General features: G+C 50.2%; 1 protein-coding gene across 1 annotated transcript in view; it reads left to right on the top strand.

Annotated features, from left to right (window-relative positions):
• brsk2a (BR serine/threonine kinase 2a) overlaps window positions 1–12,500 on the top strand; it is a 152,923-nt gene that overhangs the window by 74,435 nt on the left and 65,988 nt on the right. The window contains exon 2 of the mRNA XM_079743012.1: window positions 7,040–7,134. Within this exon, the coding sequence (XP_079599138.1) occupies window positions 7,040–7,134 (95 nt within the window). The remainder of the gene's footprint in view (window positions 1–7,039; window positions 7,135–12,500) is intronic.

Raw genomic sequence — 12,500 nt, 5'->3', positions numbered from 1 at the left:
GTGGGTGAAACGCCCTGTGAGAATATCCGTTTGGCCCCTATATGAACCAATTTAGATTAGAGATCACTCATGTCGGCTCATTGCTGACCAATCAGGGCATCTCACCCATAATTGGTTTGGGGAATACATCTTTATCGTCAATCATAGTTCCGTCTTTTGGTTTAAATTCAAAATCGTGCTAAATTGCAGTCTTTCCTCTTTCTCTCTGTCTCTCGCTCCCTGTTTCCCTGTCTCTTTCTCTCTCTCTCTCTCTCTCTCTCTCTCTCTCTCTCTCTCTCTCTCTCTCTCTCTCTCTCTCTATTTACACAATAGGAGAAGTTCATTTCGGGAAACCCCAGAATTCCTGTGTGGGATCTATAAATGACTTCTTAATGACATCACATCTTACACATCTTAATTAGATGATTAAGCAACAGGGGTGTTCCATCTGAATTCATGTATCTAAACCACCATCCAATCAGAGATTTCCCTCCTGCAAGCCGTGTTGGTTGTGTTGTGTTTGGTACAACTTGGTTGAGCAAAAGATACAGAAAATGAAGGAAATTAAAAAGGAACTTCTGTCCCTTCTGTTGGCCGAGGGGTTTCCTATGCTGTACTGCAGGGGCTCGGTCTGGGGTTAAGGGTGGAAGGAGAATCATTTGAAGATCTGAAGGCCTCAGGACGAAGGTATCCAGCAGATGTTGTGTTTGAAGATGGGACTGAGGGACGAGAACGTTTTGCAGAGTGGTGCCTGCGGGCAACTAGCCTCTTAAAGCTAGCGCCTGGGGGAGAGGAGGCTAAGCTAAGCTAAGCTGCAACCATCTGCTCGTCATGGCTTACAGGGTTTCTCCAAGAGACAATTGAACAGTGAGCGTGGTGGTACACTGGTAAAGACTTCCTTTTAACTTTTCCTTTCCCTTCCTGTTTTCTTCTCTGTTCACTTCTCTACTCTTTGTAGTTCTCTCTCCTCTTTCCTCCTCTCTCCTCTCCTCTCCCCTGTTCTCTCCTCCCTTCTCTTCTCCTCGCCTCTCTTTCCTTTCCCTCTCCTCTCCTCTCCTTCTCTTTTCTCTCCTCTCTCCTCCCTCTCCTCTCCTCTCCTGTCCTCTCCTCTCCTCTCCCTTCCTCTCCTGTGAGAGCCAGCGGCTGTGTGTGAACACACACACAGGTGTGTGTGTGGGTGTGTTTGTGTGGGTGTTTGTTTTTGTGACTCCATCAGGTGGTGTCTGTCTCATCAGCTCAGATCGATCGCTCTCAGCCAGGGTTCTGCTTCCATCCTCCACGTGGGTCAATTGAACGGTGGAGACGGACAGAGAGATGAATAACACCTGTTTCTACCGCCATCTCCTTCCTTAGGAAGCGGATACGAGGGAACTCCCCCACGTCCACACAGGGTCTCTCCTCTACTTGAACCGTGTTGGGTATAGCAGTGTGTAAGGTTAGAGGAAGTCATCCCCAAGGAGGATCGATTGAACCTTAATAAAGTCTTGATTACTTTCATTGATGAATTAATTAATTCACAGTTTTATCCATTGAGTTCTCATTTTGTACGTTCTCTCTTTCTTTCTTTGATTCATTCTTATTTTCATGGATGATTTTATGTTTTAGCCATACATTCTATCATGCTTTATTCCCTTCATTAATGCAGAAATATTCTGGACGTTGCAACATTCTTTCTTGCATCATTTATTTAATTCATTCATTATTGCATGCATTTCTTCCTCATTCGTTCATTCATTATTTCATTCATTCATTCATTCATCATTGGTTCACTTCTCTCTGTACGGTCCCTCAGGGGCCGAATGGAGCCGCAGCAGCAGTACAGTAAAGACCTGTGAGCTCTGCTGGGGCCCCCAGTCGCTCTGAACACATCATTAATCATGTGTGTGTGTCTGTGGGACCGTGGGTTTGTCTGTGTATGTGTGTGTACGTTTGTGTGTGTGTGTGCGTTTGTCTCTGTTATTGTGTGTGTACTGTATATTCTGTGTGTGGGTGTGCTCGGGCATGCATGTGTGTATGTATGTGTGTTCGTGTGTGTGTACTGTGTAATCTGTGTGTGTATATGTATGCTTTCGCCAAATGTGTATGCAGTTTGTGTGTGCGTGCTTGTGTGCTGTGTACTCTGTGTGTGTGTGTTTGCTCGTGCACGCATGTGTGCATGTATGTCTGTGTGTGTGCGTGACGTGTGCTCGAGTGTGTGTATCGTGTACTCTGTGTGTGTGCCTTCGCCAAATGTGTGTGGATGTGTTTGTGTGTGTGTGTGGGTGCGTGTGTGTGTTTGTGTGTGTGTGTGTTTTTGTGCGTGTGTAATTGAGAAAGGCACAGAGAAGGAATGAGGGCCAGCCCGGAGGCCCCTGGTCGTGGACGGTGACCCCGGGCCCTGGAGCGATCCTGGGGTCATTAGTCAGGCGGCGTGCTGAAGGACGGGGCCCGCCACGCTATTGATTAAGAAAGGGCAGCGATGGAGCGATCGATACGCCCGCTGATTCAATCAGGTGGCAAACTAGAGGCCAGCCCAGTGTGGACCTTTGAGTGTGTGTGTGTGTGCACAATGTTTGAGTGTTGGGATGTGTCTGTGTTCATTGACGTTATGCCAGTGTGTGTGCGTGACATTTGAATGGCTGTGTGCTCCGGGCTGATATAATGTACTTCATCACCTCGTGGAGTTGCTGGTTAAGGGATTCAGTGGCTCCCGACACAAAGACGGCCCCACATAGAGCGCCTCGTACAGATCCAGCTAGGAACTCAGCCCCGCAAACACACACATCAACACATACATACCCACGCACACATACATACCCATACATGCACCCGCATGCACACACATACACACACACATACATACGCAGGCACACACGCACACACAGGCACCCACATGCACACACATGCACAAACACACCCGCATCCAAACATGCACACATGCACACTGACACACACATGAACCCGCTCCCACTTTGCCGGCTGCTACCTGCGGCGGTAATCTCATGTGTTTTCTACCCGTGGTGAAGGATTTATTTTCGCTGGCGATGATAAAGAACAGTGTTTGGACACGCCTGGAGCGCCCTTTCAAAGTAAAAGCGCAGGATGGATACTCAGCTCCGACTGGATCTCGTCCTAAGTCCCGGGGTCTCCCTGGGATTCTCCACAACACGGTTCAGAGCCTCAGGCTGGTACAGGAGGGCTTTCCCGCCTCGTAGACACAGGGATGCGCAATGCGGAGGCCGCCAGGCTTAGCGGCCCCGGCCTGGAGCTGGCTCTCTGTTGAAGCCCTCGTCTGTCCCCTTTATGCCTGGAGTCGAGGGAGCGCTCACGCCCCGTGCCACAGCCTCATAAGACTCTTCGTTAAATGTTTATCTCATCAAATTTGAATTCTTCTCCGAACCTGTATTCTGAAGTCATTCAGTTTCTGGCTATGAATGCACTGATGGACAGGTGTCAAACGAAAGGTCTGTTAATTGAAGAGTACATAGGACATTTGGGGTTATTTAGTCAGTTTCAGAGTTTATAATAGTATAATAAAGATACAGTGAGGTAGGGGCGGTCGACTGACTCAATGCAGCAGAATACAGAAATGCTGAGAGGAGAAGTATTTCAGAATCAGGAGAAAGTCGAACGCGTAGAGACAAATCTATCTTGGTCTCTGTTGCTGCATAACAATAGCAATATGTATAGGTAGAAAAGTTTTGATAAAATAGAGATGTTTACCATAGGAACACAATATGTAGAACAGAATAGAGCAAAATAATGTGTTTAAAATGGGAATCTATTTAAAAAGAGGAAAGCGCTGTACAGTTTGTGCAGGAATCCGCAAAATAATTGGGTCATGCAATATGCAGATAATGTGCTTAATATTCCATTATTTCATCCGACGATCCCAAAAAAATTTCCCAACCGTTCCGCTCCTAAAGACTGAGGCGTGATTCACTGGCTCCTGGGGAGCGACCCCGGGCTGACTGTCAGCCTCCCGGTCCATCGCCACGGAGACCGGCTTATTAAAATGGCTCGTGCTGATTGGATGACATTGTCGGTGATGAAAAACCTAGCGGCACTAATTGAGTTTGATTTGGGGGGTGTTAATGCTCGTTAACGTCAGGGGTGCTGTCAAACTTTATCGCTAACGTAAACACCTAACAGGCGGCGTTGTTTGATGGTATGGGAGGGTTTCTGTTTATATCTACCTGTAATGTTTTGGCAGTTTCATTTGCCAAGTTTGGTGTTGAAGCCAACTACTCATTAACACCCAAGGTCACATATTTTATCTTTATTGTCTTTACCGTGAATACGCCAACATGCATTTCCTCATTTTATACCTAGCATCACAACCCTGATGGGTTTCTCTCTCTCTCTCTCTCTCTCTCTCTCTCTCTCTCTCTCTCTCTCTCTCTCTCTCTCTCTCTCTCCATGTCTCTCAATCGCCCCCTGTTCCTCTGTGTTTCTTTCTTCCTGACCTCCTACTCCCCAATCCTCTTTAACTATTGTTTCAGGTTCTCGCCCGACAACTTTCCATGTCACTTCGCTCTCTCTCCCACTTTTAATCCCCCCTCTCTTCAATGTTGTAACACCGTCTTACCCTAGATGTTGCTGTCTCTCCATCTGTCTATCTGATCGTTTGGCTCAAGCAATGGAGAGACAGGGAACTAGCGGAGCAGATAATCGTGGCTTTGGAAGTCAGTCTCCCGGTCGGTCCCGTCTCTTGTCTTCTTCCTCAGATCTTTTTCATTATTTCATCAAACTCCTTTTCCCCGGGAGCCCTGAGACTGCCGCTGTAGTCTGATTCCCAGGGCGCAGCGAGGGTATGAACATAAGTTAGAACTCATGTTTGTTGTCAGTTCATGGCGGCCCTTCCCGATGTGCTCCTGTCACATTTGGATTATACCGTTTGCAAATACTTTACAGTCTGTCGGCTTTATGGTCCGTCAAACTTGGAGTCGAGGGTTCTTCCAGAATGGCTTTGGTGTAAATTATAACAAAAAGTAGTTAGACTCAAGACACAAACCCCTGTGCTGCTGTGATAAGTCCTGCCTTGTTGCTGAGGTAGCCCGGTGCGCTGGCATGATTGGAGGAATGAGCTCCCTGCCGACGTCAGGACCGCAGAGTCGCTCACCAGCCTCCGCAAAAGACTCAAGACTCACTTGTTCAGAGACCACAAAGACTCTGCATAGCCTCCCCCTTACCCTACTACACCCACTCTTACACACTAATTGTATGTTGTACATCCTGACAATTAAAAATAGTACTTGGCAACGTGTAGTGTCTTATCCTAGCTATCTTTGTTGTATACGGGGAATTGGTTAACCTATTGTGACGGTGTGATGGTTCTATGAACATCCTTACTGCACCGACAGCGATATATTGTTACTCTGTCTTCTGAAAAATGTACTTATTCTAAATCGCTTTGGATGAAAGCGTCTGCTTAATGACCTCATGTAAATGAAATTGTGAATGATTAGGATCTAACCAGAGAGCCTGGTGTTGAAGTTTACTTGTTAAAGCAAAGTGTTGGAGATCTCTTGGCAGCCGTACCAAGACTGTTTGACGACCGCGGCCTGCCCCCGGTGCCCGCGGTGGCGTTAGCGTTAGCGGTGGCGTTGGAGGGCTATTTATGGGCTGATTGTTCGCAGCCTTGGCAACAGATCAACAATTTAATTTTCAAATAAAATGAAATGAAATGTGTATGTGTGTGTTTTAGTTAACAAATAACGTTAGTGAATGTGTGTGGGCCCATATGCGTTTGTGTGTTTTGGTTACTTAATACACTGTGTGTATGCAAACATGCATGTGTTTGTGTGACTTTGTGTGTGTGTTTTGGTTCACTAATAAAATGTGCGTATGCAAACATGCGTGTGTGTGTGTGTGTGTGTGTGTGTGTGTGTGAGAGTTTGTGTGTGTGTTTTGGTTTACTATTACAACGTGTATGTGTTTGTGCGTGTTCTTTTTTATTCCCCAAAAAATTGCCCATCGCGCCAATGCCACACAGTTCCTAAACTCTTCATCCACGTCACAGACTGTGTGTGACGTTTGTTAAACCTTGAAAACGAGTCACAAACCCGGTCACAAATCCTCCTCAGTACGGGACTGAGAATGTGTTGAGAGGGGCAGAGATACCCAAGGCCCTCACCAGCCTTGGTGTTGGCCTGTTTGGGAACACCTTGTTGGCAGAGAGACAAGCAGAACATTGCCCTGGCCGTTCCATTCCTGCCTTCAGGTTTATGTGGGTACTTGTACCTGCTAACACTATGCCTTATGGTCTGTGTCTGCTAACCAGGGCTTTTACAGCAGAGAGGGTACTTTGTAAAGCTCTATAACAGGGAGCCGTTGCTTTCTCTCTCTCTCTTTCTTCCTCTCCTCCCGCTCAGGGGGGAAACTTCCCTTTATTTACTTTATTAACACAAATGACTTTATGGTTGGACGTAAATCTCCGCCAAGCACAGAGCATTAGGGCCGTTAGGGCCCGGTCGACGCAGGACACACAACAGTAGTGTCTCTTTATGGACTATACTGGCTGTTTTAGGTGTTTGTTTGTTTGTTTGTGTGTTTGATTGTGGGATTTGTGGATGTCTTTAGGGTGGCAGTAGCCTGCGAGGCAGAGCAGGTTGACTTGTAACTGAAAGGTTGCTAGTTTGATCCCCAACTCCCCCCCCGCTGAGTGTCAAGGTGTCCCTGAGCAAGGCACCTCACCGTAACTGCTTCCGATGAGCTGGCTGTCGCCTTACATAAATGATTCATCCGTCGGTGTGTGAATTTGTGTTTGAATGGTTGTAAGGCGCTTTGGATAAAAAAAATCTGCTAAATGCCCTGAATTGAATGTAAATGTCTTGAAGTAAACTGAGTGCATGCCTCATCTCAAAAATCTGATTCAAGATTATAGTTTAAAGATCCAAAGTATGGTGGAAGAATAGCTCAAGAATATCTTGTCAAAACAGACATCCAACTCATTCAGTGTCTCAATTAGAACCCTTTCTGTATTCGTTAGTGTGGTATTTGGCCTGGGTGTCCCTGTCAGGGCGTGAGCTGAGTGCTGCACTGCTCCTCAAACTGTGGTCCCCTCCCTCTTGTGTTGCAGGTCTGGTCAAGCTGGGAGTCCACTGTGTCACATGCCAGAAAGTGGCCATAAAGATTGTGAACCGGGAGAAGCTCAGCGAGTCAGTACTAATGAAGGTAAGACCACCCGTCCGATATTCCTATCCATCTGTCTCTCCCTTCCTCATTCTTCTCTTTGGTCCAAGCGTACCTCGTGCCTTCCTCTCTACACGAGAGGAGACCTCTCTGATGCCTCTCTCTCTCTCTCTGTCTCTCTGTCTCTCTCTCTCTCACGCCTCCTCTTGGCCACGGGTCTCTTGGCCAGCCTAGAGGGGAGAGGGGAGAGGGGAGAGGGGAGAGTCATCTGGCAGCTTTTGTGAAGGCTGAGCATTTCAACTAGCAACACTCTTCCTCCTAATTACTGGCTTGGTTTTACCACCTCGTACTTAATGTGTGTGTGTGCGTGTTCGTTCGTCTGTGCGTCCATCTCTCGCCCAACCTCCTCGTCTGTGAGTCCTGTCCACTGCCGCCATGAGAGTCTTTGTCACGGACAACCATCTGAACACGAGCGAGAGAGAGGACTGGGCCAGTAACACAGTATACTGACGTGTGTGTGTTTGTGTGCGTGTGTGTGTGCATGTGGTTATGTGTGTGTGTTTTTATTTATGTCTGTGTGTGTGTGTGTGTGTGTGTGAGTGTGTGCATGTGTTTGAGAGAGCGAGTGAGAGTGTTTGCGTGTGTGTGTGTGTGTGTGTGTGTGTGTGTGTGTGTGTGCGTGCGTGAGTGTGTGTGTATGTGTGTGTGCTTGTATGCGCGCAGGGGAAACCCAGTAGCTTCTCAACATGCGTATTCATGCACCTGTGTTTCTTACACGCCGAGCATGGGGCTGTCTCGGTGCCTCGGTGTCTAAGCGATGGGCCGCTCTGCACATGCCTGTAAGGGGGGCCGGCTGCCAAATGTCACCTTTAATATGCTAATGACCCCCGGTCCCCGTGGGGCCGTTAGGAGGGGATCCAGCTACCCAGCGAGGTGTGTGTATGACAGCTCCTGACAATACCCTCACACGCAGGCAGGCAGGCACGCATGCACATACACACGCACTCACACATGCATGCACATACAAGCTCACACACACACACAGACTCACTCACTCTCCCTCTGTTTCTGTCTTTGTCTCTGTTTCTATCTCTCTGTCTCTCGCTCCATCCGTCTGTCTGTCTGGCTCTGTCTGTCACTCTCCCTCTCTCTCTCTCTCTCTCTCTCTCTCTCTCTCTCTCTCTCGGATGATGATGATAACGGCGATCAGGATGACGATGTGATAATGATGAGGATGGTAGTGACGTTATGATGATGATAACGATGAAGACAAAGATGCTGTACTGAACACCTCCTCCTCATGGATCTCTCGCTGTTATCTCCCTTCTCAAAAATTTGGGGTGCATGCACATCATGACCTCCCTCATTGTTTACATATAATTCTCCAAATTGTCCCCCAGTGTGGTGCGGCAGAGTGGTCTCCTCCTCTCTCCTCCCATCTCCCCCGGTCTCTTCCCTTCTCCTCTTGTCTCCTCCTCTCTCCTCTGGTCTCTACCTCTCACCTTCTGTCTCCTCCTCTCTCCTCCTCTCTCCTCTCTCCTCTCTTCTCCTCCACTCTCCTCTGGTCTCCTCCTCTCTCCTCCTCTCCTCTGGTCTCCTTCTCTCTCCTCTCTCCTTCTCTCTCCTCTCTCCTCCTCTCTCCTCTCTCCTCTCATCTCTGGTCTCCTCTGGTCTCCTCCGGTCTCCTCTGGTCTCCTCCTCTCTCGTTTTGTCTCCTCCTCTTTCCTCCTCACTTCTCCTATCTCCTCCTCTCTCCACTCTTCTCCTCTCTCCTCCGGTCTCCTCCTCCATCCTCCTCTCTCCTCCGGTCTCCTCCTCCATCCTCCTCTCTCCACTGGTCTCCTCCTCTCTCCTCTCTCCTCCGGTCTCCTCCTCCGTCCTCCTCTCTCCACTGGTCTCCTCCTCTCTCCTCCTCTTCCTCAGCACACGGCGGCAGCAGGAGGCTTGTTTGGCTGCTGCTCCTCTGGCTCCTCTGGGCCTCGGAGCCGGTGGCTTCCTCTGCTGCCACCAACACCACTAATTAGTCTGGCTAACTTACTCTCTCTCTCTCTGGGACTCTCTATCTCTCTCTCTCTCGTGTTCTCTATTCCTCTCTCTGTTGTGCTCTCTTTCTCTGTACTGCTCTCTCTTTCTCACTTGACTCTTCTTCCTTTCGCTCTCTCTTAAATCTCTCCATTTCTTGCTCTCTCTCTCTATCTCTCCCTCTACTTCTTTATATCTCTCTCTCCCTCTTTCCCTTTCTCTCTCACTTTACTATATATCTCCTGCTCTCTCTCTATCTCTCCCTCTACCTCTTTATCTCTCTCTCTCTCTCTCTCCCTCTTTCCCTTTCTCTCTCACTTTACTATCTATCTCCCGCTTTCTCTATCTCTCCCTGTACCTCTTTATCTCTTTCTCTCTCTCCCTCCCTCTTTCCCTTTCTCTTTCACTTTGCTATATATCCCCCACTCTCTCTCTATCTCTCCCTTTCTCTCTCCCTCTAAGCAAAACTTCAAAGCCACTCTCCTGGAGAGAAAGCAGGATGGAGTGAGAGAGAGGGGGATAGAGAGAGGGGGGAGAGAGAGCGTGGAGAGAACGAGAGAGGAAGAGAGAGAGAGAGAGAGAGAGAGAGAGAAGGGGATAGAGGGAAAGAAGATAAATTGGGTCATTTTTGGAGGGTTCTGCTGTGTAACAGATATAACACCAAGCTGCTGATGGTGTTTGAAGAGTTTGAGACGCAGCACTGCCTGTGGTTTACAGGAGATAAGCTGCATCTCTTCTTGATGTCAGCCATTGCCTTTCAAACATGCCTGCCTGTCACTGATTGTGTGTTTGTACGTGTGTGTACCTGTGTGGATGTGTGTTTGTGTGTGTGTCTGTGTTTGTGGACACGTTCACGTTCATGGAAGAATCTTAAAAACAAGGAAAAGGAAGGGAGACATCAAAAGAGAGAGAGAGAGAGAGAGAGAGAGAGAAATAGAGGGAGAGTGCTGTGCAGGCAAAAGAGGGAGAGATTGAGAGCTGCATGTATCCTGAAATAGCTAAAATAATCACCAGCCTACTGTAAGAACCATATAGGTTCAAGCCTCTCTTTAACTCCTCTAAACGCTCTCTGTACCTCCAGCACCATAAGAGGGACCGTATGTCTTCGACCATCAGCCCTGACTTAGCAGTAGGGGGGTGGAGGAGGATGGAGGTGGAGGGGGAGCAGTAGGGGGGTGGAGGAGGATGTAGGTGGAGGGGGAGCAGTAGGAGGGTGGAGGGGGAGCAGTAGGAGGGTGGAGGAGGATGGAGGTGGAGGGGGAGCAGTAGGAGGGTGGAGGGGGAGCAGGAGGAGGGTAGAGGGGGAGCAATAGGAGGGTGGAGGGGGAGCAGTAGGGGGGTGGAGGAGGATGGAGGTGGAGGGGGAGCAGTAGGGGGGTGGAGGAGGATGTAGGTGGAGGGGGAGCAGTAGGATGGTGGAGGGGGAGCAGTAGGAGGGTGGAGGAGGATGGAGGTGGAGGGGGAGCAGTAGGAGGGTGGAGGGGGATGTAGGTGGAGAGGGAGCAGTAGGAGGGTGGAGGGGGAGCAGTAGGAGGGTGGAGGAGGATGGAGGTGGAGGGGGAGCAGTAGGGGGGTGGAGGAGGATGGAGGTGGAGGGGGAGCAGTAGGAGGGTGGAGGAGGCTGGAGGTGGAGGGGGAGCAGGAGGAGGGTGGAGGAGGCTGGAGGTGGAGGGGGAGCAGTAGGAGGGTGGAGGGGGAGCAGTAGGAGGGTGGAGGGGGAGCAGTAGGAGGGTGGAGGAGGCTGGAGGTGGAGGGGGAGCAGGAGGAGGGTGGAGGAGGCTGGAGGTGGAGGGGCAGCAGGAGGGGGGTGGAGGAGGATGGAGGTGGAGGGGGAGCAGTAGGAGGGTGGAGGGGGAGCAGTAGGAGGGTGGAGGGGGAGCAGTAGGAGGGTGGAGGAGGATGGAGGTGGAGGGGGAGCAGTAGGGGGGTGGAGGAGGATGGAGGTGGAGGGGGAGCAGTAGGAGGGTGGAGGAGGCTGGAGGTGGAGGGGGAGCAGGAGGAGGGTGGAGGAGGCTGGAGGTGGAGGGGGAGCAGTAGGAGGGTGGAGGGGGAGCAGTAGGAGGGTGGAGGGGGAGCAGTAGGAGGGTGGAGGAGGCTGGAGGTGGAGGGGGAGCAGGAGGAGGGTGGAGGAGGCTGGAGGTGGAGGGGCAGCAGGAGGGGGGTGGAGGAGGATGGAGGTGGAGGGGGAGCAGAAGGAGGGTGGAGGGGGAACCAGTAGGCGTTTGGAAGGGGAGCAGGATGCGGCAGGAGGGGGGTGGAGGAGGAACCAGTAGGCGTTTGGAAGGGGAGCAGGATGCGGCAGGAGGGGGGTGGAGGAGGAACCAGTAGGCGTTTGGAAGGGGAGCAGGATGCGGCAGCCTCAGATGACTCACACTGCTCTCTGAGTGCGTCATCAGGATGACTCGGGGTAGCGGCTCTGCAGAACCCAGGCAGCCCTGCTCACCCTGGATCTGTCTCTCCTGGGTTTGTCTCTCCCTGGGTTTGTCTCTCTCTCTCTGGTCCACAGTCTAATGGTGTGTTTCCACCGGCGGGTACGCTTCGGCCCAGCGTGCCTCAGCCCAGTAGTGAATGTGCGGTATAGCCCCGCTCAGTTACGGCTTGCGTTTCCACCGCCGACAGTACCCTTATGGTAGGGCGGGGTTTAAGCCGGATGGCGATAGCCGCGGCAGCTACGTCAGCATCGTGACCTTATAGCAGCCCGACACAGTGTAGCCTGCTAATAAATCCAAGGATAAGAAGAACACGACACAATGAACACAGAGCAACAGTGTTGGACGTCCAAGAAGGACGTCCAACTTTTGCGCAGCATTTTCTTCGATAAATAAAGTTTTTCGCCGTTGTCCAGAAATACCTTGCGGCTACTGTGTTTGTTTTTTATAATCCCTCTGTCGCGCAGAAGTGACGATTCTGTCGACCAATCAATGGATGGCGTGGGTCGCTCGAACTTGTTGGCATCCTTTCCGACGTCTCAGTACCCCAACGGAGGAGTACTGCAAGATGAGTATGGCTTATCACGGCTCAGTCCAGACCACGCCCACTTTTGGCGCTGGAAACGCGACCCGTACCGCTCCTTTGCATACTGAACCGACCCGCACCCATTGTTGGAAAAGAGCCATAAGGGCTTTGTTGGCATTGAGACGTACGTTGACCTAGTCGAAGCACAAGAAGTTCAATAAGATACAAAACTGAATGGAGAATAATCGTATTAAAACTCTCTCCCTCTCACTCCCTACATCTCCCTCTCATCCCCTCTTTTGTTGTGCCAGAGACACACACACAGAAACACACTGTGTTTGTTTACATGTGTTTATGTGTGTGTGCGTGTTTGTGTGTTTGTGTGTGTGCAGAATGAATGGGTTTCATATGTTTTGCTGCTGTTTGCCGAT

This window comes from Pollachius pollachius (assembly GCF_949987615.1).
Source record: "Pollachius pollachius genome assembly, chromosome: 9".
Lineage (NCBI taxonomy): Eukaryota > Metazoa > Chordata > Actinopteri > Gadiformes > Gadidae > Pollachius > Pollachius pollachius.
This window is presented reverse-complemented; position numbering and strand designations above follow the sequence as displayed.